Raw genomic sequence first — 26,881 nt, 5'->3', positions numbered from 1 at the left:
AAAGCTGAAAATGGTGCTATGGCTCAAGTGGTAGATCTCTAGCCTTGAGAAAGCCCAAGGACAGAGCTCAGGCCCTGAGTTTAAGCTCCAGGACTGGCAAAAAAAGGAAGAAAAAGAATCTGGGTTCCAGTAGTTCATATCTGCAATCCCAGCTAATCAGGAGACAGATTTCTGAGGATCACAGTTCTCAGCCAGCCTGGGCAGGAAAGCACATGAGGCTTTTATCTCCAATTAACCATCAGAACACCGGAAGTAGCGCTGTGGCTCAAAGTGTTAGAGTGCTAGCCTTGCACAAAAGGAGTTCAGGGACAGTTCCCAAGCCCAGATTTCAAGCCCTAGGACAAGCCAAAAAAAAGTTATTCAAAATATTTATCAGCCAGAAATCAATCTATCTATCTATCTATCTATCTATCTATCTATCTATCTATCTAGAGATACATGCACACACACACACACACACACACACACACACACACACACACACACACACACTTGTCAGTTGTGTGGCTTGAACTTGGCCTGAGCGCTGTCCCTGAGCTCTTCAGCTCAAGGCCAATTCCTCACCCCTGGAGCCACAGTGCCACTTCCAGTTTTCTAGTAGTTCATTGGAGATAAGAGTCTCTTGGATTTTAGTTCCTGGCCTGGCTTTGAACCCCAGTTTTCAGATCTTGCCCTCCTGAGTAGCTAGGATTATAGGCGTGAGCCATTGTGCCCGGCTTAGCCAGAAATATTTCTACATATAGTTTGTATTTCACAATAACTTAATGTAAGATTTTAGTGAGTTCCACAATCTATTTATTTCCTTTAGAAGGAGGCCTGAAACTTGTGATTAAGAATAGGTCCTTTAGACATATTAAATCCACTAGCACAATGATGTTCATTGCAGCACTATTCACCATAGCAAAGATATGGAACCAACCCAGATGCCCTTCAGTTGATGAGTGGATCAACAAGATGTATTTATACACAATGGAATTCTATGCTGCTGTCAGAAAGAACGACATTGCCCCATTTGTAAGGAAATGGAAAGACTTGGAAAAAAATCATATTAAGTGAAGTAAGCCAGACCCAAAGAAACGTAGGCTCAATGGTTTTCCCTCATTTTTCATAATCAGTAGAAACCTTGGGCTCTCCTAGCAGAGATTTAGTATAGAGCAAAACGTAGATTCATAAGGCCATATAGAATGATGCTAAATGAAAGGACCTCCAGGAGATAGAAACAAAAGCCATATAATGAGTGATTGCTGTTCTTAATGTACTATGTTATCTCTCATCTCTTTTGCTGTCACTTGGTTATTTCATATTGTTACAGTATTTCTCCTAGTTATCTGATATATTGTATATATGCTTGTTTGGTTATTTGAAGTCAGATAGGGAAGAGGTGAAAACAAGATGAGGGGTAAGGGTGGAGGGAGGGAAGTGGGGACCAAGACATGTGAAAGGGTATCAATGTATATGAAATAATGCACTGTCTATCTGGCATATATAATGTAACCCTTCTATTAATTACAATAAAATATATGAAAAAAGAATAGGTCCTTTACCTTAGTCCTCTTCAATTCTGTGTTGTCAGATTCTGACTAGAAGATTAGCTGAGAGCCAGGAGCTGGAGTATCACATTTTTAAACCTAGCTATTCAGGAGGTTGAGATCTAAGGATCATGTTTCAAAGCCAGCTCAGGCAGTAAAGTCCTTGAGACTCCTATCTCTAATTAACCATCAAAAAAGATGATAAGTGGAGGTATGACTCAAGTGATAGAAAATCATCCTTGAGCAAAAAAGCTAGGCCAGAGCATAAGATTCAAGACCCAGTATTGGCAAAATAATTAAAAGATAATAAAACAAATAACAGTGAAATAAAAGGAAGTTAGCTGAGGACTAGGGAACGTTAGCTCAGTAATAGAGCACTTCTCCAGAACTCAGAAAGAGGAAACTTAATCTGAATTTTTTTTGTCAGTCATATGGCTTGAAATCTGGGCCAGTGTACTATCCCTGAGCTCTCCAGCTGAAGGCTACTGCTCAAACCCTGAAGGCACAGTGCCACTTCTGGCTTTCTAGTGGTTAATTGAAGAAAGAGTCTGTCTTCGGGTCCGGGAGTTTGGCCTAGTGGTAGAGTGCCTGCCTAGCATGCAGGAAGACCTGGGTTCAATTCCTTGGCACCACATACATAGAAAAAAGCCCGAAGTGGTGCTGAGGCTCAAGTGGTAGAGCTCTAGCCTTGAGAAAGTCCTAGGAATGTGCTCAGGCCCTGAGCTCAAGCCCAGGACTGGCAAAACAACAACAACAACAACAACAACAACAAAAAGAGTCTGTCTTTAGTGCCTGGGCTGGCTTTTAACCGTGATGCTCAGATCTCAGCCTCCTGAGTAGCTAGGATTACAGGCTTGAGCCAATGTGCCCAGCTCTTATCTGAATTTTGTTATTATAATTTTACTAAATTTGTCCTGATGAGCCATTGCACAGAGGGTAATGTCATGTATGCCAAGACAGAGCTGAGACTTCATGGAGATTTTAGAAGAGGTTAGGCTTATTTATGTGTTTGCTAATAAATACATGCTTGGGAAAATTAAGTCTGAGAGTGGTTTTCATTGCTATATTCCTATTTGGTAATGAGATTTTAGAAGAGTCCAATCTATAATTCCCACCTATACTTGACTGTGGAAACAACTGGGATTAAAAAAAACCTAATAGTAAGAAACCACCAAGAGAGTTCTCTTTGAATCTAGGAATATGACAATTAAAATCTATTGTGCTTTTCATAATTATCTTTACCCTCTCAGGTAACTTACCAATTTTTTCATCTTCCTGTACCATTTTCCTTTCTTCTCTGAAAGCCCTGAGCCAACGTATTTTCTCTTCCAGCTTCTTGGCAAAAAACAGATGTACCTCTTCTGTCTCCTTGTTGTGAAGCTTGAAAGCATTCTTCATGCTGACATTAAAGTCATCATCTCTGCCATCTTCAATGTCAACCACCTCATATTTATCCATGTCAATGCGGCCTTTGTAGTAAAGGATGTCTCTCCGGATTAGGTCCTAGGTGGGAAGGAAGAGAAGGTTTTAAACTAGAGGTACATGCAAAGTGGGTATCAGGACAGCTGTCATTGTTTTGCAATACAAATGGAAACTGCTATGTTCTAAGTTTGTGCAAGTAGATTAGCAATCTGACATTGAGAAATTGGTTAGATATATGACCCAGGGATATCCCACATCCAAGACTATCTCAGATTTAAACAGCAAACTTTCAGCATGTTTGCAAGACTGCTGGTGGGATTCAGAAAGTGGTATACTACAAAAGGACCAACAGTGTGGGTGTTTCTTCTTCTAAATCACTGGAGCATAAAATGAGCTCACTTGCTTTCTGCACTATGCTAAGATATCCAATCAGGTCAGTGAGATCAAGATATCAGAAGAGGGGCTAGGAATGTGGCTTAGTGGTAGAGTGATAAAAGTTCTGGGTTCAATTCCTCAGTACCTCATAAGAGGGGAAAAAAGCCAGAAGTGGTGCTGTGGCTCAAGTAGTAGAGTGTTAGTCTTGAGCAAAAAGAAGCTCAGGGACAGTGACCAGGCCCTGAAAATAAAAGAGAAATCAGAAGATTTCAGGGCTGAGTACTAAGACTGGCTAGTTAGCAGCAGACTGCTGGGAGGATTATCTGTGTCAAATACTTAACACTCTGGAGTTTTAGAAATTAGTCTTTTCTAAAAGAGTAATTTGGCAGTTAAAAAAAAAGCAGGGGCCGGGAGTTTGGCCTAGTGATAGAGTGCTTGCCTAGCATGCCTGACAACCCGGGTTTGATTCTTCAGTACCACATACACAGGAAAAAAAAGCCGGAAGTGGTGCTGAGGCTCAAGTGGTAGAGCTCTAGCCTTGAGAAAGTCCAAGGACAGTGCTCAGGCCCTGAGCTCAAGCCCAGGACTGGCTAAAGAAATAAAAATAAATTTTTAAAAAAGCAAGACAATGGTAAATCAAGACCTGAACACTAGTGTCTCATGCCTGTAATCCTAACTTCTCAGGAGGCAACGATATAAAGATCACGGTTCAAAGCAAGTCCAAGAAGAAAAGTCTGGAGGACTCTTACCTGCAATTAACTGACAAAAAAGTGAAAAGTTGAGATGTGGATCAAGTAGTAAAGCACTAGCCTTCAACAAAAATTCCAAGGGACAGTACTTAGGCCCTGAGATCAAGCCTCACCCAGCATGGGTACCATAAAAACAGTGAATCACAAAGAGGTTCATATATTAACATAGACTGATTTCAAAAATGTTTTTATATGAAAATTACAGAAATGTACAAACAGTATGCTGCTTACTTGTTATTGCCGTTTTGCTTATGTACACAGAATTGTGTCAATCCTAATTCTAATTAATGAAAGGTTTACAGTGAGTCCATATACAGTGCTCTTATTATTTTGCTTCCTTAGTTATACCTTTAATGATATAACAAATACTGTTAAACTCTCTATCCAAATGTAAAAGCTATACTGTAACTCTAAAGGCAACCCCCATCTTAAATCTCATGTTTATCATTCTTATAGTTTCTTGTCTGTGTAGTTTATTTCATTTGTACTGGTTCCTTTTAAAAACATACAAAACAATACCACCTACTGTTTATACATACATATACTAAGTAAAAAAATCATAAATACATGATGCAATATATGGTACAAAGCAGGAAATGGGGAAGAGGTAAGGAAAGAAGTCAGGGAAGATAAAGAAGGAAAACAGATGAGAGGGAAGGTGCAACAAGTCTGCATTTGTAATATATTAGCTCTTAAGTTGGTTAGTAAATACATGAATGCTCATCGCCTCTTATTTATTTATTTATTTATTTATTTTGGCCAGTCTAGTCCTGGGCTTGAGCTCAGGGCCTGAGCACTGTCCTTGGACTTTCTCAAGGTTAGAGTTCTACCACTTGGGCCTCAGCACCACTTCTGGCTTTTTTCGATGTATGTGGTACCAAGGAATTGAACCTGGGTCTTTGTGCATTCTGGTAAGCACTCTGCCACTAGGCCAAACTCCCGGCCCTCATCGCCTCTTTGAATATTTCCTAAGTAACAAAAGTAAGCAAAGGGAGGGAGGCAGTGGTGTATGGGTTTGCGAGATGTCAGAACTGATAAACCTTTTCTGAATGACCTTTTAGCCCCTATTATTCATCTTCTACTGCTGTGAAATGTGATATGGCTTAGGAAAACCACTGTGAGATCCATCCTGACAGACGCCCTTTATTAGTAGCCAGGACCCTTTCTGACTAACTCATTCTCTTTTGCTTTTATCTTCATCTTTCAGTCAACCTAATAGAAACACTTGCTGTATTCTAATTAACATAATACAGAATGATGAAAACCATTTCCCATGACCGAACCTGGTAGCTCATATTTGTAGTCCCAGTTACTCAGCAGACAGAGATCAGGAGAATCACAGTTTGATGCCAGCCCAGGCAAAAAGTTAGAAAGACCCTTATCTCTACAAATAAGCTAGGCAATGGTAGCGTGTAGCTATCATCATGGCTATTGGGAATACAAGCATGAAAGTCACAATCTGAAGCTGGCCCCAGGGAAAAATACAAGACTCAGCCTGAAAAAAAATAAAACTAAACAAAAAGGGCTGGCATATGTGTGGGTCAAATAATAAAGTGCCTGACTAGTAAATATCAAGCCTTGATTCAAACTTTGGTATTGCCACAAAAAAAATCATCCCAAACCACCCCACTCTGCCAAATTCCCATTGTACCAAATAATCTAAGAAAGATGTCTTCTCAGTTTTGGGATACTTGTGAAGGGTCTACCTTTGGCCATTAACATTCCCAATCCTACCTTGTTAAGCATACTCCACTGAAGAAAGATTTTTGAATTTTTTTTTTGTTTTGGAAAGATTCTCAACATAGCTCTATTGATCTCAGAGCTCCAGACTGAGACACCTAAGTGTGAATCTCATTGTTCTTTTTCCTAATGTAATAATTGTGCATATAAATAAGCTGAGAATACAGATGAGTGATCCCTTGGGTATCTCTAACATCAACCTCAGCTCCCTTGGCTACCGCCAGCATCCAGCTCCTAGGTTGGAGTAGTTCCCATATACTGACTTCCAAAGTGTCAGGAATACTGTTGGGGGATAATTGTTCAAATTGTAAGACATGTTAGGCTAATCCATCTGCATGAAAGTGGACAGGATGACAAAATGGATGAATGTAAGTTTCTGTGTCCTGGTGCTGTGGCTTGAACTCAGTGTCTGGGTGATACTCCTTACCTTAGCTTTTTTGCTCAAGGCTGGCACACTGCCACTTGAGCTGTGGCTCCACTTCTGCCTAGGTTGGCTTCAAACTACAATCCTCAGATTTCAGCCTCCTGAAGAACTAGGATTACAAGTGGCATCTGACACCTGGCTGTAATCTCTTGATGTCAGAAAGGTTTGAGTTCTAACTTAAAATTCATAATATAGTACATGCAGACCTGGCTAAAAATATTACTATCCTCAACCTACATGTTCCTGATTTCTGTTTATAGTCTTCTTTCCTCACTTTACCAAATTGGTATCTCATTGCCTGCCTTCAGAATTTCATTAGTTTTCAAAAATATAAAATATATGCATGATCTTTGAGTTACATTAAGACATCAATTGGCAGCCCTCATGTATTTAAATGTGTAAAGATGACAAGGAACTAGAGTGCTTTTTTTGCTTCTGTGGCAGGGGAAAAGGGATAGAGTGATGTGTTATTAAAAGTCTTCTTTTTGCAGCTCCTTAGATGGTTGAATTCGAGTTTGAAGTATCTGATTAGTCATAGCAAAGAATAGGGATGCAATAGAAATGATCACAGATGATCTAATGCTTAGGAAGTCCAGTCAGAGAGGGCATCTCAGGCCAGTGAAACAACATGGAGGACTAAGAGCTAGCTGTATTATCTCAAACAAGGTATTTTATATAACTCTCTCAGGTTCAATTACCCATGTAATAAAGAGAATTTTCTTCATCATGTAAAAAGTTGTGTGTGTGTGTGTTTGTGTGTGTGTGTGTGTGTGTGTGTGTGTGTGTGTGTGTGTACACCACTACTGGGGCTTGAACATATGGCTTGAACTTTTTTTTTGCTTAATTTGGTGTTCTTCCACTTGGAAATTCTATACATTCTTTATGTATGAGGGTGTTATTTGCTAACTGACTCCCTGCAAACCAGCCCATTTACTTGGGTTCACAACAATGTGTCCCAATCAGATCTCCTATTTCAATCCTTGTAGTCTTTCTGGTCAAATTCTCTTGATTATAACTCTGGCTCAAGCTATCGAGGCTCTCCTCCTCTAAATCCTACACTAACTACAAAGACTTTGACACATGACACATCTGACACTTAGTCATCATGCCTCTTGCAGCTTTTAGTTTTATCTACCCACTCATTTAGGCTGTGCCCAGCACTCTGCCTTCTTTGATCTGTGCCACTCAAAAATTATCCAGAGACAGGAAGTTGAGAAAGCCTCAAATAAACCTCTGGGTTCTATCATAGTATGGAAATAAGGCTCCCTTGACGCCTGGTTGCCTAGTTTTGTTGGGATCAGGCTGCCTATGTTACATGTTAATGGTGGTCTGAGTACTTTCACAGCGACATGGTAGGTAGATATCCAAAAGAGATGCTATTTAGATCATTACAGCTTTCCTGTCTAATGAGTTTATCACTCATAATAGGATGCTAACTTTTCTCCTTTTTTTCCCTTTCTATTTATACATGCTGGGCCATATGAAGGAGCTAATGCTTTCTCCAGGAAAGTTTTGACAATCCAAAGATAGATAATCAGGTCCTAGTTGGTGTCTCCATCAAGGAGTTTATCCTCAGCTGTGACATTATAGAATGTAGGCAGCTTCTAGTAATTTAAATTTGGTCTCATTAGATATTCTTGTGTTTTAGTGAGATACCACAGGAAACTTGTACACATGAAACAATTTACCACATAGAAAATCTAACTTTTCAAGACTGCCTAATTCATTTGTCACTAAGGTCCTTCTTCTCACTTTAGAGGGGATTCTGGATATTAACCCCTATCTTAGGCTACTCAAGTTTTCCCTCAAGATCTTGGGGAAGGCATGTGGGACTAGGACTGGGTTTATCTTGGTTACTACTCTATTCCAGCATCTAGACAGTATGCTTCATGGTCAAAAATAATAACATCAATGGACACTAAAATAGCACAAATAGTATACCATGTACTATCTGCAGTGTTTTGTATTTATTAATTATTTTTAAAACTGGGTATAATTTTTTTGTTTTTTTTATTAAAGAATTTATTAACGTTGATTTTACATCATATTTTAAATGACAAATTTAACGAACAAGTGTTTGTATTTATTAATTTAAAGCTAACAATCCTGTAACTACACACACGAGTCATTAAGAAATGGAACCAGGAACAAGTTATCAGTCCTGTATTGTTACATGAGGAGTTGGGACATAGGCAGACAATGAGCATGTCCAAACAGGCATAGCTAAGGGAAAGTTGCTGGGAAATGCTGCATGGGCAACTATGTGCCTATAGGAACATTAGTAGAGAATTATTTTAGAGAATTAGTAGAGATTAGTGAAAGGGGTAGGGCTGAGAAAGGGGAAGAGGAAAAATACTCCCAAAGCATCAAAAGTTCAAAGCAATTCTATCAGAAAAAAGTAACATGTGTGCAAAACTTAAACAATAAGATGAGACACAAACAAGTGGAAGCAGAAAGCACACATTGATTTGAAGAGAAGAAAAAGGCTTATCTAGACTTCTCAAATGAAAAGTAACAAGGAAAGAGAAGACAAAACCAATGTTAAAGAGGCTGTCATAATTAAAGTCACTGGTTTTTCTCCTGTGTACTGTGACTGCCATTGAAAAACTAAGCACACACACACACACACACACACACACACACACACACATACATATACAAATGGTTGGGAGGGTTCTGAGGTTCTGATTAGCTAAATTGAATCCCAACTACCAATGTACAAAATGGGCAAGTTTTGACCTATCTAATTGAGAAATAAAGCAATCATAACAGTTGGATGTGAACTTAGTGGATGTGAGTTCAGGTAACAGAATGTCTTTTCTTTTGGTACTGGTACTGAGGCTTGAACTCATGGCCTAGGTATTGTTCCTTAGATTTTTTTACTCTACCACTTGAGCCACAGCTCCATTTCTGGCTTAATTGGTGATTAGGGTCTTGAGAACTTTCCTGCTGATTTTAAATGAGATCCTCAGATCTCAGCCTCCTGAATAGCTAGGATTATAAGTCTGAGCCTTCAGTGCTATGTATGTACTATATTTCAATGTTTTCCTTGCCATATCAGGCAGGTAATTATCTACTTTAGATTTTGGTATACTTAGTGATAAGACTTCGCTAACTTATAAAGTTGTCTATTGTTTTGTTGAAAGTAGGGTACGATCAAGCTTAATGCTCACCTAATACCTGCCAGGCAGCCTAATAGGTATTTTATATTCACTGATTTCATTTATTCCTCATAACAACCACCAACTAATTATTTTCCCCACTTTACAAATAATATAATTGAGGCACAGAAAATGAAAAGTCATTTGCTTAATATAATATAATGAAAGCTGGAGCCAGGATTTGAGCCCAGTATTGTTGGACTAGAAAGTTTATGATTTATTGCTCAATAGTTCACAAACTTTTTTTGTGTGGCCTGGCATTAAACCATGATGTTCTTAATCTCAGCCTCCCAATTAGCTAGGATGACAGGCATGAAACACTATGCTTAGCTGTCTTGAGAAGGTTTTAAATGAAGTTTGATTAATTCTAGGATGCATAATGCTATTCTTGTCACTTTCTAATTCCATGTTGGCTTTCTGCTTATTCTCGTTTCCTAAACCAAGCCCACTGTACATCTTTTTCTTTATTCTATACTTTGCCTTACTGTTTTTGTATTCTTGCTTCTGGTACTATTATATCTTGCATCTACTACTTACCAGAGCCCTTTCACATTTTACTAAATGTATGGCTAAAAGAAGTCATCAGTCAGATTCAACAGTCTTGAGTAGGATAGGAGCCTAAATAAACTGTGTTTCTAATTGTTCTTTGACTATTTTTTTCTGAGCATGAACATACCACAATAGGTAGGATGGGGATATGCCTGTTGGTGATGTGGCTGATATACTGAGAACTTCTTCAATTGTCCAATTAACCTTCAAAGTTTCTGCCTTCTGATTGTATTTTCTTGTTGAGTGTTTTTTTTGGGGGGCACTAAAAAGAAATACTAGTGTTTGAGTCCTAGATTCACACATTCTCTTTCAGGGTTAACTCCAGGCTCAAATGGTTATTATCTTTATTAACTAGCTGGCTATTTGTTCCAGAGCTCTTATCTCTAACCATTGCAGCAGTCAGAAGCTAATGTCAAAAAAAATCTTCCCTCAATCTATCATCAAAGGAAAATACAAGATTTAATGCAAATTATCCTATATACAAATGCATACATACAGAACAGGGAAATTAAAACAGATATGTAGATCATGGTGCAGCTCAGAAAAGGTAACAATGCTTAACTTGGTGTATGATGCCTTGGGACCACTTCGTCAAGGGGTGAGACAGATGACAAAGGGACTGGATAATTCACTTCTTTTAAGTGAATTTGAAGTCATTCTATGTACTTATGGGTTCCTTCCTCTTTGTTTACTAGTTCTGATTCAAAATTCTTGCTCTCTGGTTTCTGGACAAGGTGGGTTTGAACTTCCTATCCCAACAAAAGAGGTAGGGCACACAGAATCCCATCAGGAAGTCTCAGGAAAGATTGTGCCTATGTTACCCCCTTCTCACCATGGAGAAATGGCCCCAAACCAGTATTTACAGAATTACCTAGGGATCAGTGACAAACACAAGTTATTTCCCCACATGCTTTAAAAGGAAGGGACAGTGAACAGAGCATAGTTGATAATTGCAGGAAATTGATGCACATTGTGTAGGAAATAAAGACATGAGGAGAAAATCTTGTACTATAAAGGTACCTACCAGTCTGGGCAAAGTAGGTCCATTGTTGGTTCCCAAGGCAACGAGGGGCCAGGTGGCCAGTCATTAGGGTGGAAATGAGGGAAAGTGCTCAGAGAAGCTACTATTTACTAACTGGGACACAAATGTTACAATAGCGTTAACAACTGGTACAAAATAACCAGCTATCAGGTTTGTGTGGAAGGCAGTGAGAAAGAGCACCCCAAGAATCATGAGTACAAATGCAAAAAAAATGATAGTAAGACAAGATGTGCCAACTTTGCAGTTTAATTGCTCACTACCTGTGATAATCATCCTGTACCAGTGTTCCTGGTATGGAATTACTACCAAATTCCTGTCTGCTTTCATCTTAGCAGCTTTTGTCAACTTCTTTAGGAAACACAGGATAATGGAGAGGAAGGATCTGGTGCCCTATGAAGTGTCAACCTCCCTCAGGGGAGAAGAGGGCAGGGTTACCTTCTTGCAGAGGACCATCTGGTGGTCAAACAGGAAGAAAACTCGCTGTTGGTTGCGGCCATAGGGCTGGTAGATCCAAGCCATCTCTCCAGTGTAGATCAGTTCAGAGCTCCTGTCTAGGATGTCATCACCCTGGGAAGGACATGTGATGGTAAGAGGCAGCCAGGCAGGGGGTCCAATTGCTTACATAGAGGCACTCAATGCCAAGCATAGACTGGGGTGGAAGAGACCAGGTAGTATCTGATGGAGGAGGATGAAGTGACTCCCAGAAATTCTCTAAAGGCTTTACAGCCTCAATACCCAGAAAGACTTATATTCTTATTCAGAGGCCAAATACATTCTACCATCCAGAAGGGATACAGCTTGCATGTATGCTCTCTTTTCCCTTTCTTCCTCCTTCCCTCTTTTCTCCTCCTCCTTCCCCTCTTCCTCTTCCTCTCTTCCCCACCCCATGCTTCTCTTTCTCTGCTCCAAACTCTCAAACTCTTGTCTCTCAGTTTCTTTCCAATACTTGAGGACTAAGCTTGAGCATATGATGTAAGTCTCTGCTTCCAGGATGAGAAGGAAACTGGGAGAATGAGGAAAAAAAAGATGATGAAAAAGGAGAGAAAGAGGATCTACTCATTCTTTTGTAATTGTTTTCTCTCCCCCCTCCAGTTGATTAAAAATTATTGATTAATCCAAGTGCTGGCTACTCATGACTATAGTCCTAGTTACTCAGAAGGCTGAGATTTGAGGATCTTGGTTTAAAGCCAAGAGACTCTTATGCCAAATTAACCTACAACAATCCAGAAGTGAAAGTGTGGATGAAGTGGTTGAGCACTAGTCTTTTTCAAAAACTACAAGTGAGATCACAAGGATCTGATTTCAAGCCCCAATTCCAGCTAAAAGCTATTATTGATTAAATAGAAATTTTAGTACCATACACTTTCTTGATCTGCTATTCAGAGAGCTTGTAACTAACTCTCAGTGGATAAGATAGAGGCAGGTGTGCTCAGAGACCATGGAACACAGGGCAAACCAAAATAAAGCCAGGGGCAGGGGTGAGTGTTCAAGGACCCATCAGTGGTTCCCAATGAACAAAGTATTTTTCTGAGCACTTATATGAGTCAGATATTGTGCCAGATGCTTTCACTCTGCCCTACATGGGCCCCCAAACTGCCCTGGGAAGTAGATATTCATTAACCAATTCCAAATACAGAAAGCTCAACCGATAAGCCATCATCATCCAGCTAGGTAGCCACAGATCTATAACTCAACCCCAATCTCTGTGGCTCCAGAGAGGGTACTCAATTGTTATCTTACAATCTTAGATTGATTCTAGACCTGAGAGTAACTAGATGAACAGTGCTGTCTCCCAGCTGTTAAGTAAATGCATGCCTTCACTGATACCCTTACACTATGCAAGTGTTATACCTAAAGTCTCAAGACAAGGTTCTTAGAAATACAGGTCCCTGCAGCTCTTCAGAAAATAGCCCAGGCTGAAGAGAGGAGCAGGTGGAAATGGTATTCTTAAACATATCATTTTCTCTAGCCTAAGAGATTAGAAAGAAAAAGAGAGCTCCATGGAATGATTTGCTAATAACAGGACTCAAAAGAAGCTCAGAAATACTGCTTTGACTCCAGGCCCAGCTTCAGGATCACCAAGAGCAAGGTAAACAATCTTGAGGAGCTAACAAACTAGGACAGAACTTTTGCAGGCCTGACCCTGAGAGAAAACCTTTTTCATGGTTTGGATAGAGCTGGGCTTTCCTGTTGGAAATATGGGAAATTGAAGAATATTACCAGTCTACCAAACTCAGGGCCCTGAAGCAGGCTATGATGTGCCACAGAGTAATCTGAATGTATATGAAATGATAGAAACCCATAAAAGGTGGTTAATGATATAAATAGATGGCAAGGATGACCTCCTGTTTTTGTGCCAGTCCTGGGGCTTGCTCTCAAGGTGCTGTTTCTTAGCTTTTTTGCTAAACCAGTGGTTAGAGATAAAGCGTCTCATGAACTTTCTAAATCAGGCTGGCTCTGAATTGCAGTTCACAAATATTAGCATCCTGAGTAGCTAGAAGTATAGACATGAACCATAGGCACCCAGTTAGGATGACTTTCTTGAAGCAAGGTCTCACTATGTACTTCAAGCTGGACTGCAAGTTTCTATGTCGCTCATCCTGGCTTCTGAGTGCTGGGATTATAGGAATATGACACTGTGTTCACTTTCAAAGATCTTTGTTAAATTGAGGACGGTTAGAATAGGCAGACAACACAGTATTATGTGGTCTACTCACTGTACCAAATAGGGGTATCTTGACTAGAACTTAAGTTGTTGCCACATGTAACTAAGCAAAAAATCTGGAACAAAATCTATCTGCTCACCAAGCTGGGTCTCAGTTTCCTTATCAACATAGCAATATAACATTTCTCATTTTGAAAGTTGTAATAAATGCTTAAATTAACATATATAAGATGATTAGGAAAGTACTAATCATAGTATAAGCTCTACAAATGTGATACTCTTGTGATTATTACTTTGTCCCCTATGTAGTATATATATCTTGTTTCCTGCTAATGCAACAATCTGATAAGAGAAATATTGTTATGATCCCTTGAATCAACAATACAGAAATGGGAAGTAATTTGCTCAAAAGAACAGAACCCATATTAGATTACCTCCAAGGCCCATGTTGTTGTTTTTTTGTTGTTGTTGTAGTTTATTTTGGTTGTCGGGTTTGAACTCAAAGGCCTGGGCACTATCTCTGAGCTTTTTTTGCACACAGATAGTGCCTTACCACTTTGAGCCACAGTGCCACTTCCAGCTTTCTGGTGGTTAATTGAACATAAGAATCTCGTAGGGCTGGGAATGTGGCCTACTGGTCGAGTGCTCACCTCCCATGGACAAAACCTTGGGTTTGATTCCTCAGTAGCACATACACAGAAAAGGCTGGAGTGGCACTGTGGCTTGAGTGGCAGAGAGTTAGCCTTGAGCAAAAAGTGTCCAAGGACAGTGCCCAGGCCTTGAGTTCAAGACCAGGGACTAGAGAAAAATAAGATGAGAATTTCACAGACTTTCTTGCCTGGGATGGCTTCAAATCACGATCTTCAGATCTTAGCTTTCCAGGTGTGAGCCACCTGCACCTGGCTCAAACACCTATGTTTTAAATCACCGAGCAGTATTACAATGATGGCTCTGTCTCCTGTGGAACAAACATGTGCTGCGAAAGGTGAAAGATTTATATGATCTGAAGAGAAACCAGAGTATTGTTACAGTATCTTACCTTGTTATCTGGTATATTGTATATGTATGTATTTGTTTGAAATAGGATAGGGAAGGGAGGGAAACAAGATGAGGGGAGAGGGTGGGAGAGGGAAATGGGGACCAAAACATGAGAAAGGGTATCAATGTATGTGAAGTAATGCACCTTCTATCTGGTGAATATAATGTGACCCTTCTATTTATTACAATAAAAAGAATAAATAAAAAACGTGCTGTGAAAGATTTCTGAGGAGAGTGCTTCATAAGAGCTGGGTTTTTGGGTCTAGTGTTTGTTATCAACTCATTCTGTGTCACTGGAAAGTAGCTTAAATGTTCCCAGCCCATTTTCTCATTAGACTGGGAGTAACTTAACAGCTTCTGTTTGATCCATTCCATATTGGTACTTGAGAGTGCTGACTCAATCATGGGAGGCAAAGGACCCTCTCATAGTTCAGAGCTCCAACTCTTCCTTGTTACTAATCCCTTTGTTTTGTCTTCCAAATTGCAATTCCTTCTCTTTGTCTCCCACAACTCATTACATTCTGTTCCATTCCTGCAGGGTTTAATTTTCTTTTTCTTTCTTTCTTTTCTTTTCTTTTCATTTCTTTCTTTCTTTTTTCCTTTTTTTCTTTCTTTTTTTGCTGCTACTGGGGCTTGAGCTTAGGGACTTGCTTTTTTCCACTCAAAGCTCATGCTCTACCACTTGAGCCACTCCTTTACTTCTGGATTTTTGCTGGTCAATTGGAGACAAGAGTCTCTCATAGACTATTCTCCCTGGGCTGGCTTTGAATCTTCAGATCTTAGACTTTAGAGTAACTAGGCCCTCTAGAGTAGCACTTGGCCCTCAGGATTTTGTTTACATTGTTTCCTTTGGTAGGAACATATCTACTTCCACTAGATGATTTTAATGTCCCCAACGTTTGCCCAAGGGCTCAACAATGAGGAGTAACTCAAAATGTAAGTCTCGTAAGGTCATTATTTACTCAAATGCCTCCAGTGGCTCCATATAAACTGAAAGCTGAAGTCCTATTAGGAGATAATCTAACCACCACTACTTCTGTGCCCTCATTTGCCACTACTGTCCCCATCTCACTCAATTCTCAATACAAAGGCCTTGAGTACACTTTCCTGGATTTTACTGTATTCCCTCTGCTTGGAATACTCTGATTCTTCAGGAGTTTTCTCAAATCTCCCTCCTCAGGCAGCATCCCCATCACTCTAGTCTACTAATAAAATTAAGAAGTTACATTGTTATTCATCTTCCCAGCTGGAATCTAAAATTTTGTGATGGTGAAATTTTGTCAGATTTAGTAACATATTTTCAGAATTTAGCCTTGCCTGACCCAGATTGGATATTCTATCAATAGCTATATAATCAATGGGTCAACAGGTGGTAGATGAATAGTGGCAACCAAAAACTACTTCGAGCTTTCTTCCCAGCTGATTCAGCTTTTTTTCTGAAGCCAAAGTCTCAAAGGAGAGGCTATATCCCATTCTAATTAATTTTAATTCATCCTATTCTGCACGAAGATAGTTCATTCTAATTACAGGCTGACTGATGTGGGGGCTATTGTCTGAATAGATACAGAGAAAGAAGAAAGGAAATTCCATCCTTTTCAATCAATTTACTCTTCAACCCTGCCCATTGAACATAAGGGCAGGAAAATAACAAATCTCTGCAGCCTTACATTTGACCTTCTAATCCCAGGCACATATCTCATTGAGTCACCTTAGCTTTTAAGGAGATGCTTTTGCTCCTCTGTCACATTAGATTTTTGTGTTTTTTCACTTTTTCGGATTAATAATCAGGAAACTAGAAAAGGCCCTTGGGTATTATATAATCAAACTGGGAGGAGAGATGTACCCAAAGAGGACATTATAACCCTACACAATCAAGCTTCCAAATATGAGTTATAAACTTAAAAGTCCTGCTAAAAAGCTTCAGGAAGAAAAAGGAATCTATAAGAGATATGTTCCTTTTCCCTTCCTTTCAAATGGATTTAGTGACTATAAGGGGTAGATAGAGACAGTTCAACTAAAACTCAGTATCAGAGAGATTAGAAATGGAAAATTTCCCAAACTGGCAATCTATAGGAACAGGTTCTTCTTACTGCTGCTGCTACAAATGATTCTACTTGTATTTACCTAATTTGGTGGTACTGGGCTTTAACTCAAGGCCTGGGTGCTGTTTATTAGCTTTTTACTCAAGGCTAGTACTCTACCCCTTGAGCCAAGCTCCACATTCAGTGCTTAATTGGGTTTCACAGGTTTCCTACCCAGGCTGGCTACAAATGTCTCATCCTCCCGAGTAGCTAGGATTATAACCATAGCCCACATTACCCACCTCTATTGTTCTTATCACTTAAAGGTATGGGTGACAATGTAATTTATCTCTTTATTTTTCACAGGTCATGGTGGGGGGAAGTATGGCTTTGGAAGAATATAAACTCTAGTCTCCATAGGAGAGAAGAAGGCAGAGATAGCATATGGAGTTAGGCAGAGAACCACAATGTTCACCGAGAAGGATGAGAAAAGAGTCCGGTTCTGATATACTACAACACATTTCTCTAACTATATGCTCTGATTTATGGGGCAAGCACCAAATTCCTACATGCCACTACTTCATCCTTTTCCTCTTCAAGGGAGATTAAGTTCTGAAGGTTTCTTCCTGACTTGCTTTTCATTTGATAAATGAAACTGAAATGAACATGAAGATGTGAACATCTCCCCCATTTGTTCAAACATCTGGTAGGCAAAAGGGTAGAGATAGGAAAAGATACTATTTCTGTTTGATTTGTAACACCTGTCCATAGCAGCCCTCAGCAATTTAGCCCTCTTTTTCTTATTCCCTCTTCATCTTTCCTCCCTCTCCCATTTCTCTTTCAATGTTCAACTTCATGGGCAAATAGAATACACAGAGATCCTATAACAGGGAATCAATGGTATTATACCATATATTCCATGCCTTGTTGCTTTCTGGGATACTCACCATCATTCCTGTATCTTAATCTCTCCAAAGTAGTCTCACTCTTTACTGCAAGAAGTTACTGCAGTGGCACAAAGGACATAAACTGTGCTGCTTCAAGAAGGTTGGAGGAGTATGGGCACAGTACAAACAGCAACAACAACATATGGGAATTAGAGGACTAGATTCAATTCCAAATTCTGTCACTGGCTTGCTATGTGACCATGGTTACATAGGCCCCTCTCTACTTCTGTCTTCCACTGCCACTATAAGGTACATGTAGGTGGTGAGTGAGGATGAGTGTGTGTGTGTGTGTGTGTGTGTGTGTGTGTGTGTGTGTGTGTGTACCATGGTCAGGGGTGTACAGAGAGTCCTCTAAAAGCCTTTGTGATTTTGATATTCTAAATGTCTTCATGACTAGATGTGGCAATCAGAGTAATAGATGCTTTACAATCCTGACATATTGAAATGTACCCATCAAACCTTAGTGGAAGAACAATTTTGTAGAGGACAACCCCTTGGGAACTAGCAAGTTCCATACCAATCACAAAATCTAAAAAGGGAATCATGCTGCTCCCCCCACCTCCATTCGCATGTTTAAACCTAATGCCCTGTGTGGTAGTATTGCGAGGCGAGGTCTTTAGGAATCATGGGAAACTGATTGCTGATTGCTGTGGTTTATAAGCCACCAAGTCTATGGTTTCACTGTAGCTGTATGGATAAAATGAGACACCAAGGAAGGTAAAGAATTCTTTCTTCATCAATCAACAAGGTGCATGGGGCATGCAAGCTTGCATGAGAATAAATAGGGTGAATTGTGTTTTCCTAGGCTACCTCCTTCCCTCCAGAACATAGACAAAATGCCTTCTTAGATGCTTAGTCTTTAGATCATAGCTCAGTGCTACAGTGTTTGCTATTAATGAAATCCTGTGGGTAGGAATTCAAAAAATTCAAACTATTATTGGTCCCCTTTGACCCTTCTGGAAGGGACTGGAAGCTCAGAGCATATGGAAGCATTAGGACATCTTTCCCAATTAGGCAGTAAGAATGGGTGTGATGTTCCAGAGAATAGGAAAACAACTGCTGCTAGGTACTTTCTCTCACAGACAACTCTAACAAGGAGGGATAAAGGACTGCTAAGTATCTACAATTTTAGAATGGGCTTGCTAGAAATCATTTGGTATAATCCCTGTCTTAGGTCACACAACTGGACAGGAGAAAGAAGATAGTAGAGGAGAATACATGATTTTCTAGTAAGTTTAGGCTTGTGTGGCTTTTCCTTATCATCAAGAGGATTTCTTGGTATAGATGAAGTCCTTTCTCTGCATGTCAAAGAATCGTTCTTTCATGGGGACATTACCTTGCAATTGGGATCAAATATGTGTTAGCTATTCATAATTACGGTATTTTTCAGCTATTAAGGAGAAACAGAATAGACGAAAAGATAATTTTGGTATGAGCCTTGGTTAAGCATTTATAAGGCTAACGACAGCCACCTTTGAACGGACTGAATTTTTTTTTTTGTTCTTGTTGTCATGGGATTTGAACTCTGGGCCTGGGCATTGTCTCTGAGCTCTTCAGCGTGAGCCATAGCACCATTTCCTGTTTTCTGGTGGTTAACTGAGTTAATTGGAGATAAGAGTCTCATGGACTTTAGTGCCCAGGCTGGCTTTGAACCTCAGTCCTCAGATCTCAGCCTCCTGAGTATCTAGGATTCCGGGCATGAACCATTGCACCTGGCCTTGGGCTGAAATTTTGTATATGTTTTTCTATTTTTTATTTTTGTTTTTTTTCCAGCTGTGGGGCTTGAACTGAGATTGGGCACTGTTCCTCAGCTCTTTTGCTCAAGGCTAGTGTTCTACCACTTAGAACCACAGCACTACTTCCAGTTTTTGAGAGGCTAATTTGAGATGAGTCTCATTTCTGCATAGGCTGGCTTTTAACCATGTTTCTTAGATTTTTGCCTCCTGAAAAGCTAGGATTATGTGCACGAGCCACCAGTGCCTACCCAGCTAAGAGATACAATCTCCTAACTATACAAAAAATACATCTGAGCTGAAGCTATGGATGCCAGGCGAGTTGGCTCTACCTCTATACTGTGACCTCGGGACTTAAGATTGATATTCTTCCTTGGTCTCATGTCTAACATTTTTCATTTTGATTTTGTTAGCCTATGAACTAGCAAAATGTACAAACTTGGGCCTGGGAGATAAAATTTGAAATATTAGTTAGCTCTTTGAGTAGTTATCTAGGAAAGAAACCTTAAATGACTTCAGCCACTTGCTTTCTGAGTTCAAAGAAGTTGTGGGTATCTACAACGGAACTGAAAGCTTTCAAGAGATTATTTTTAGAAGATGATAATGAAAATAGAATTTGGTCTGTGGATTTGGCAGGAATAAGTTTATAGCCTAGAATGTGCAGACTTGGATAGACCTAATAGATCCGTCAGAGTGATGTGCTCTCACAAGCAAGAAAAGGAAGTATGTTGGCTATACTGCATGTTTAGAAACAAGAGAACCAGCTGCATATTATATATGGAAGTGCATGAGTACATAGTACTTCTTATATATGTTTGCCACTCAAGAGTAAAGAGAGAGAGGAAGAGAAGAGAAGAGAAGACAAGAGAGAGAGAGAGAGAGAGATTCGAAAGGCTACCGAGTCAATCTAGTTTTTCCTAACAACATCCAAAGCCAATCACTTTTCCTAATGAACAATTGTCCCAATTTTCTTTCCCAAGTCTTTTGAGAAACCTATAATGTACAGAATAAAGCAGAGCTATAAAGTATTTCTCTAATAACAAGCTTTGCCTCAGGTCTAATCTAAATACTTCCTGCTGTTCTACTAATCTCACTCTTCCTTATCCAGCCTTGACTGTATCCTTGACTAAGATGAGAGTCTTTCAAGGAACTCCTTTCACTTCCCAGTACCCTGTTGGTAAAGATTCTACCTCCCAGTCTAGGACAGAAGCCTGCCATTGGGCAATCTTGTCGATATTCTCCAGACGTCGCTTGCGTTCGTTGATCTGCTGAGTCACATTTCTCATTACAGCCAAGGCAGCTGCCACATATCTGTAATCACTGTGAAGACACAAGAGTGAAAGTTGGATGAGCCAATGTGCCAAAGAACTAAACCTTATAGTCACCCTCCACTTCCTCCTTAGTGACAGAGACCTCACTTTCAGGTGAGAACCTATGATATATCAAGTAGAAGACTAATTGCCTCAGCAGATGGCTTTGTGTTGGGCTACATCTTTGAAAAATCATCTTTGAGACAAAATCACATCTTTCTTTAGCCCATAACCAACTCTGATACTTGGGATATGGGTGGAAATTAATCTCTCATAGCTATCATGGACTATAAAGACAAGGTCCATATCCTTATGGCAGGATAGCTGAAAGCTGTAAAGAGCTAGAATCTGATAATGATGAAGATACCACATCACCCAAACACCTACTTGTACACTTCTTTTACATGAATAATAACTCTTTCCCTATTTTTGTGCTAGTATGAGGGTTTGAACTCAAGGCCTTGGGCTCTCAGTTGGCTTTTCCACTCAAGGTTGGTGCTCTATCAGTTGAGCTATGCCTGCACTTCTGTCCTTTTTCCCCTGTGGTTCAGTGGAGATAGGAGTCTCATATACTTTTGTACCTAGTCTGACTTCAAATGATGAATCTCAGTTTCCTGAGTAGCTAGGATTATAGTTGTGAGCCATGAATGCTTAGCACAAACCCATTTCTTTTGGTTCCAACATTTTTGTGATACAATCAGCCAAGGACCATAGTCCAGACAACCTGACCAGCTCTTTCTCTGTCTGTTTCTACAAGCTCCTGTTCAAAGTCAATGCAGAATGACATCCTCATTTTTCCTCCCGCACAATATAGAAATAGGATGTTATATAATAACTAAGCCACAGAACCCACATTCCATGAGTCAAACCCTAGTTCTTTCACTACTGTCAAGTCTAATTCACTTCTTATTGATAGATTCAATTTTCTTATCAGCAAAAATGAAGAAAACTACAGTAGAATTTATGGAGGAGTTCAGTAAGTTAAACATCATTCATGTACATTGGTTTACTCAGTGCTATCAATATGATTATAAATCATACATTTCTTGTAGATATTATAGCAATGTTTCCTTCTACTGGTCCCAGCTATCCCACACTGTTTTTCTATTTTATAACATCTTATATAACTCATAAAACAATGCTTGTATAAAAATTCAGATTCCTTTAGGCCGGGAGTTTGGTCTAGTGGTAGAGTGCCTGCCTAGCATGCACGAAGGCTGGGGTTCAATTCCTTGGTACCACCTGCATGATTTTCTACATTTGTTCTTTTTTTAAATATATTTTTATTGTAATTAATAGAAGGGTTACATTATATTTGCCAGATAGAAGATGCATTACTTCACAAACATTGATACCCTTTCGCATTTTTTGGTCCCCATTTCCCACCTCCCACCCCCGCCCCTCATCTTGTTTTCCCCCTTCCCTATCCTATTTCAAAAAACCACCTTCATAGAAAAAGCCAGAAATGGTGCTGGGGCTCAAGTGGTAGAGCTCTAGCCTTGAGAAAGCCCTCAATGACAGTGGTCAGGCCCTGAGTTCAAACTCTAGGACTGGCAAACTTTTATTTAAAAAATTCAGATTTCTTTAAATGGAAATGAATGGAGGAAAGGTGAACAAATGCAGTCATGGTATTCAATACACACTATGTAAGAAATGAACTATGCAACTTATGGGTAGGGATGGGAGGGGGAGCGGGGGGGGGGGGAAGCAAAGGAAGGGGTGACATTGTCCAAAAAAGAATTGTATTCATTACCTGACTTACAAAATGGTAACTCACCCCTTTGTAAACACCTTGGTATAATATTGACATGATGTGATATTTCATTATCTTTGGTAAAACAATTCTTAGTCTTTTGTCTTTTCACAGAATTAACTCTGATATCCATTTTGAGCAGGGTCTGCCCTAACTAGGATATCAGAAAAATATTAAGGCTTCTACAAGATGCAAGCATTTCCAAACAGTAGCAAGAGCCCCTGGGCCCCACCTTCACTTCACAATGGACCATGTTCTCAGCCAGGCAAGGAAAATACTTGAAGAAGACTCCCAGAAGACTCCCTCTCAATAAGACAGGAAGCAAAACTTGGAGGGGGCAGGAGTGACAAATGAGGTCATCATCTCTACAGTTACCATGCTGTGGTGTGATCAGGCCAGTGGCCAATTAAGTCACCACTCCAGAAGTACAACTTTTAGCTCAGTTCCCTGAGACTTCAGATAACCCATATGCTACAAGTCATATCGCTCTGCCTAGTTTTCTTTGCTTGTCTGATCTGATTTCCAATTGAATGACTCCTGTGAAACACAGATTGAAAGTGAGATCTCAGCCATTTCATAGAGATACAATAAACTGAGAAGGCAAGAAGACAGTGATACAGTTCATTGTTAACATCAGCTCAATTTAAATGACTTATGCTTGCTTTCCCAGCACCAATTACTGAAAGGAAGGGAGAAAAAGAAAATGTGCAATTACTGCCTTTTCTTATTGAATGTGTCCAAAAATGGGTTGGAGGACCAAACATCAGCAGAGGGTATAAAGTTCTAAACGCCAGGGCGGATGCTAGGTAACATCTCCTCTTAGCTGACATCTATGGCCACAATCTATGTCTTGAACAACCTATAATGACCAACTGTTAGGAGCCAGAGTGTGGAGTCAGACTGACCCATGAATCTGCATAACTCAGTAAGAAAACCACACAAAGATATGAGCTGTCATGTATGACGCCGTGCCTATGAACTTTGAGCTGCATTGTCTGTATTGTGAATTCCCTGACCTTATCCATTTATTGCTTTATGGCTTTGTCCTGCTTAACTGATCTGAGATTCAAGAAGGTATATAAGACTGGATTTAGAAATAAATGGTGCTACAGTCTTAAATTCACAGCCTTAGGCTACAGTCTTGGGCTGCCGACTTGAGCTGTAGACCTCCCAACCTCATCTTTTTCTTGTCTTCTTTTCCAAGTCCTCACCCCCTAAATCAGGAATCCCGGTTCGCTGCTGGCTGGCTCCGGTAACCAACGACCTCAAACACAACTGCATTTTGTTACTACTAGTGACAGCCTCTACCTCTTCACAAACTTACTTTGTCTCAAGAAAATGGGTAGAAAAGTTTGTTGTTATTGTGAGCCTTCACTAACGTTCTTCTGGATCTCATCAATGACTCATTTTGCATTTATGATCAATGAGTACTTCCTAAATCGCTTCAAAACATGCTGTCTGGAAGCTGCATCTTTGTTTGTCCCCAAATTGTCAATTTCTTAGAGTTAGTTCCAGAGCTTTGTTATCAATACCTGTTATGTTGCATCCTTTTATCATTACTTGCTCTGGTATATGGGTGATCTTTTAGGGTCCCTAACATTGCCAAAGTTTCCACCTGGCAAGACTATCTGAGCCTGTCATTTAGACACAGGGTACAGGAATGACAGAAGGGGTAGCTGCAGTGTAGAAGCTGCTGACATACATTATGTATGCCTTCTGCTCTTTGGGCCCAGTTCCCTGTCCTCTATTTCTTTCCATTCTCTGATTTGAGGACATCAATGCTTTTAGGCACTTTCTGGAAAGTAAAATAGGTACTGTATGATGTGGTAAATAGTACCCATAGTAATTAAAATTAAATAAGATTAAAAATTTAGTCATTTATTTTCTTAGTACTTAATAGATAGACACATGTGGTTAATAAATACTCTTATTAGACAGCTTAGATATCAAACATTTACATCATTGTAGAAAGTCAGCTATGCTCAGCACTATTTCACCAATGTCGTATGGCCTATATAGTAAGAATATAGAACTATGCATGGGAAGGATGGTCACCAGCTTCAAGATGGTAGCTACCTCTGTGGAGAATAGGAGAAGAAAACGGGAATAGGACTTTGTCTCTGTTACCATGTTGTTCAAAGAAATTCAAAGTATACACATGAAAATCTTAAGATCTCGGGCCCGGGAGTTTGGCCTAGCCGTTAAAGTGCTTGCCTAGCATGCACAAAGACCCGGGTTCGATTCCTCGGTATCCCACATACACAACCAAGCCGGAAGTGGCAGAGACGAGACTGCAACAAGCGACAGAGAGCGAAAGCAAGCAAGCGGAGCCCAACCGAGTGGTGGCCGGAGCGAGCGGGGCCGGAGCGAGCAGGGCCGGAGCGTGCGGGAGCGAGCCGAGCCAGAGCCAGCGAGGCCGGAGCGAGGGGGCCGGAGCGAGCGGGGCCGGAGCGAGCGGGGCCGGAGCGAGCGGGGCCTGAGCTAGAAAGGGGGCCTAGTCGGGCCGGAGCGAGCGGGGCCGGAGCGAGCGGGGCCAGAAAGAGAAGGGGGCCAAAAAAAAAAAAAAAAAAAAAAAGAAAATCTTAAGATCTCTTAAAAAAAAAGAAAGTCTACTGGATAGTGCAGGTATGAAAATATCCCATTATTGACCCCAAATTAATGCTCTGTCTGACCCCACATATTAGCCAAGTATGAGTTTATCATTGCTACAGCTCCATATGGTCTGTTTTTATTTATTTATTTTTCCATTTTTAGCTTGCTGCTTTTCTTATACCAGTTAAGGAACAAAATTCCCACATACAACCTGTTCCACTGGCTTTAAAAGTAGATTATATACAAAAGATCTGTGGTTTCCACCTAAACTTGAGTCAGAGACTCTAGATCTTCAGATGAGGTCTAGACCCTGCTGTCTGTTAAGAAAAATGGAACCAAGATTTTCTAGCTTCAAACATGCCATCTACCCTTATTTTGTATATAATCTCCCTTCTTGTTAGCCCAAGAAAGGTGGGGCGAGGAAATTAATGTCATGCTCCATAAGAAAATCAAATAATACTTTCCATTTATCACTTTCTATTCAATATCCCTCAAAAACCTCTCTGACTATATCATTATCTTACTGAACACCTTTCTGAGTAAGGCTCTAAGCAAGACACGGCTAGAAACAAACTAAGCCTCAAGCTAGAAATTTAATAATAATAATTATTATTTTTACTGGTCCTGGGTCTTGAACTCAGGGCCTCGGCACTGTCTCTGACCCTCTTTGTACTCAAGGGTAGAGCTTAAGCCATGCTAGCAGCCCTTATTGTTCTGATTATTTTTGAGATGATGTCTTTTGTGCCTAGGCTGGCCTGGACTGTGATCCTAGTATTTGTACCTCCTACCATAGCTGAGATGAACGATATGTGCCACAATGATCCTATTTTTTTCTGTTGAGATCAGTCTTGTGAACTTTTTTTCCATCTAAGCTAGCTCAAATTCTGATCAAATTGACCTCTGCCTCCAGAGTAGATGAGATCACAGGTATAAATTACTGGCTTAATCCGAAGTCATTCTTTTTTGGAGGGGGTCATGGGGCTTGAACTCTGCGCCTAGGTGTTGTTCCTGAGCTCTTCAACTCAAGGCTACTGCCCTACCCCCTTATCCCCAGCTCTACTTCCTATTTTCTAGACATTAATTGGAGATAAGAATCTCACGGCTTTGTAGTGCCCTGGCTTTGAATGGAGATCCTCATAGCTCAGCCTCCTGAGTAGCTAGAATTATAGGCATAAGCTACCACACCTGGATAATCCCAAGACATTCTTGACATGCATGGCAGAAGGTATAATCTTGATACAGCTTCCTTGCAAAACTTTTACAAAATGTTTTCTATGACCTCATATTAGTGCCTTTGCTCCAAATGATAGATTAATGTAGCCTACTACTACCTGAATTACGTTTCTCAGTATTCTGGAGACCACCAGTAAGAAGGAAGAGAGGAAATCAAGGGCTTTGAAGAGCAGCAATACTGTTTTGCAAGCTCCCACCAAACTAAAAAAATCACCTTGAGATTGTTTAATTCATCTTTCTGGTACTCTTCAGATCAGTACATAGTATATAATTTACCTAGCCAATATTATTAGTCCAGAAGTATGAATTTTTAGAACCTCCTGCTAGATTTCCTGATAGGGAGTAGGTAGGTGAGAAGCTGGGATATGAAAAATATTTCAGGATCACTCCTTGAATATCCAGGTTTTAAAACCATTGGCCTGAAGGCAGCTCCACTAAGATTAAGGTATGAAAGTCACTGCTCTACTTACTTAGAACCATGTAATATAACTGTAGAGGTCATTTATAGTCTCATAACAGGTTGATAGAATAAGAGAATGGCTAGTATAATGGCTCATAAACTGCCCCGAGCACAAAAATTACTCAGAGAACTCCTTTT

At 40.1% G+C, this 26,881-nt stretch overlaps 1 protein-coding gene across 7 annotated transcripts in view; it reads right to left on the bottom strand.

Annotated features, from left to right (window-relative positions):
* The window catches only part of Arhgef9 (Cdc42 guanine nucleotide exchange factor 9), a 299,679-nt gene that overhangs the window by 10,552 nt on the left and 262,246 nt on the right, over nt 1-26,881 (bottom strand). For all 7 annotated transcript variants that reach the window (XM_090326294.1, XM_090326296.1, XM_090326295.1 and 4 more), the window contains 3 exons: nt 20,586-20,715; nt 11,427-11,558; nt 2,789-3,032 (listed from right to left, as the gene is read on the bottom strand). In XM_090326294.1, coding sequence (XP_090182420.1) covers nt 2,789-3,032; nt 11,427-11,558; nt 20,586-20,715 — 506 coding nt within the window. The remainder of the gene's footprint in view (nt 1-2,788; nt 3,033-11,426; nt 11,559-20,585; nt 20,716-26,881) is intronic.

This window comes from Megascapheus bottae, chromosome X, assembly GCF_031878675.1.
Source record: "Megascapheus bottae isolate mThoBot1 chromosome X, mThoBot2.hap1, whole genome shotgun sequence".
Taxonomy (NCBI): Eukaryota; Metazoa; Chordata; class Mammalia; order Rodentia; family Geomyidae; genus Megascapheus; species Megascapheus bottae.
Note: the sequence above shows the minus strand (reverse complement) of the source record. Positions and strands in the feature narration are given on the sequence as shown.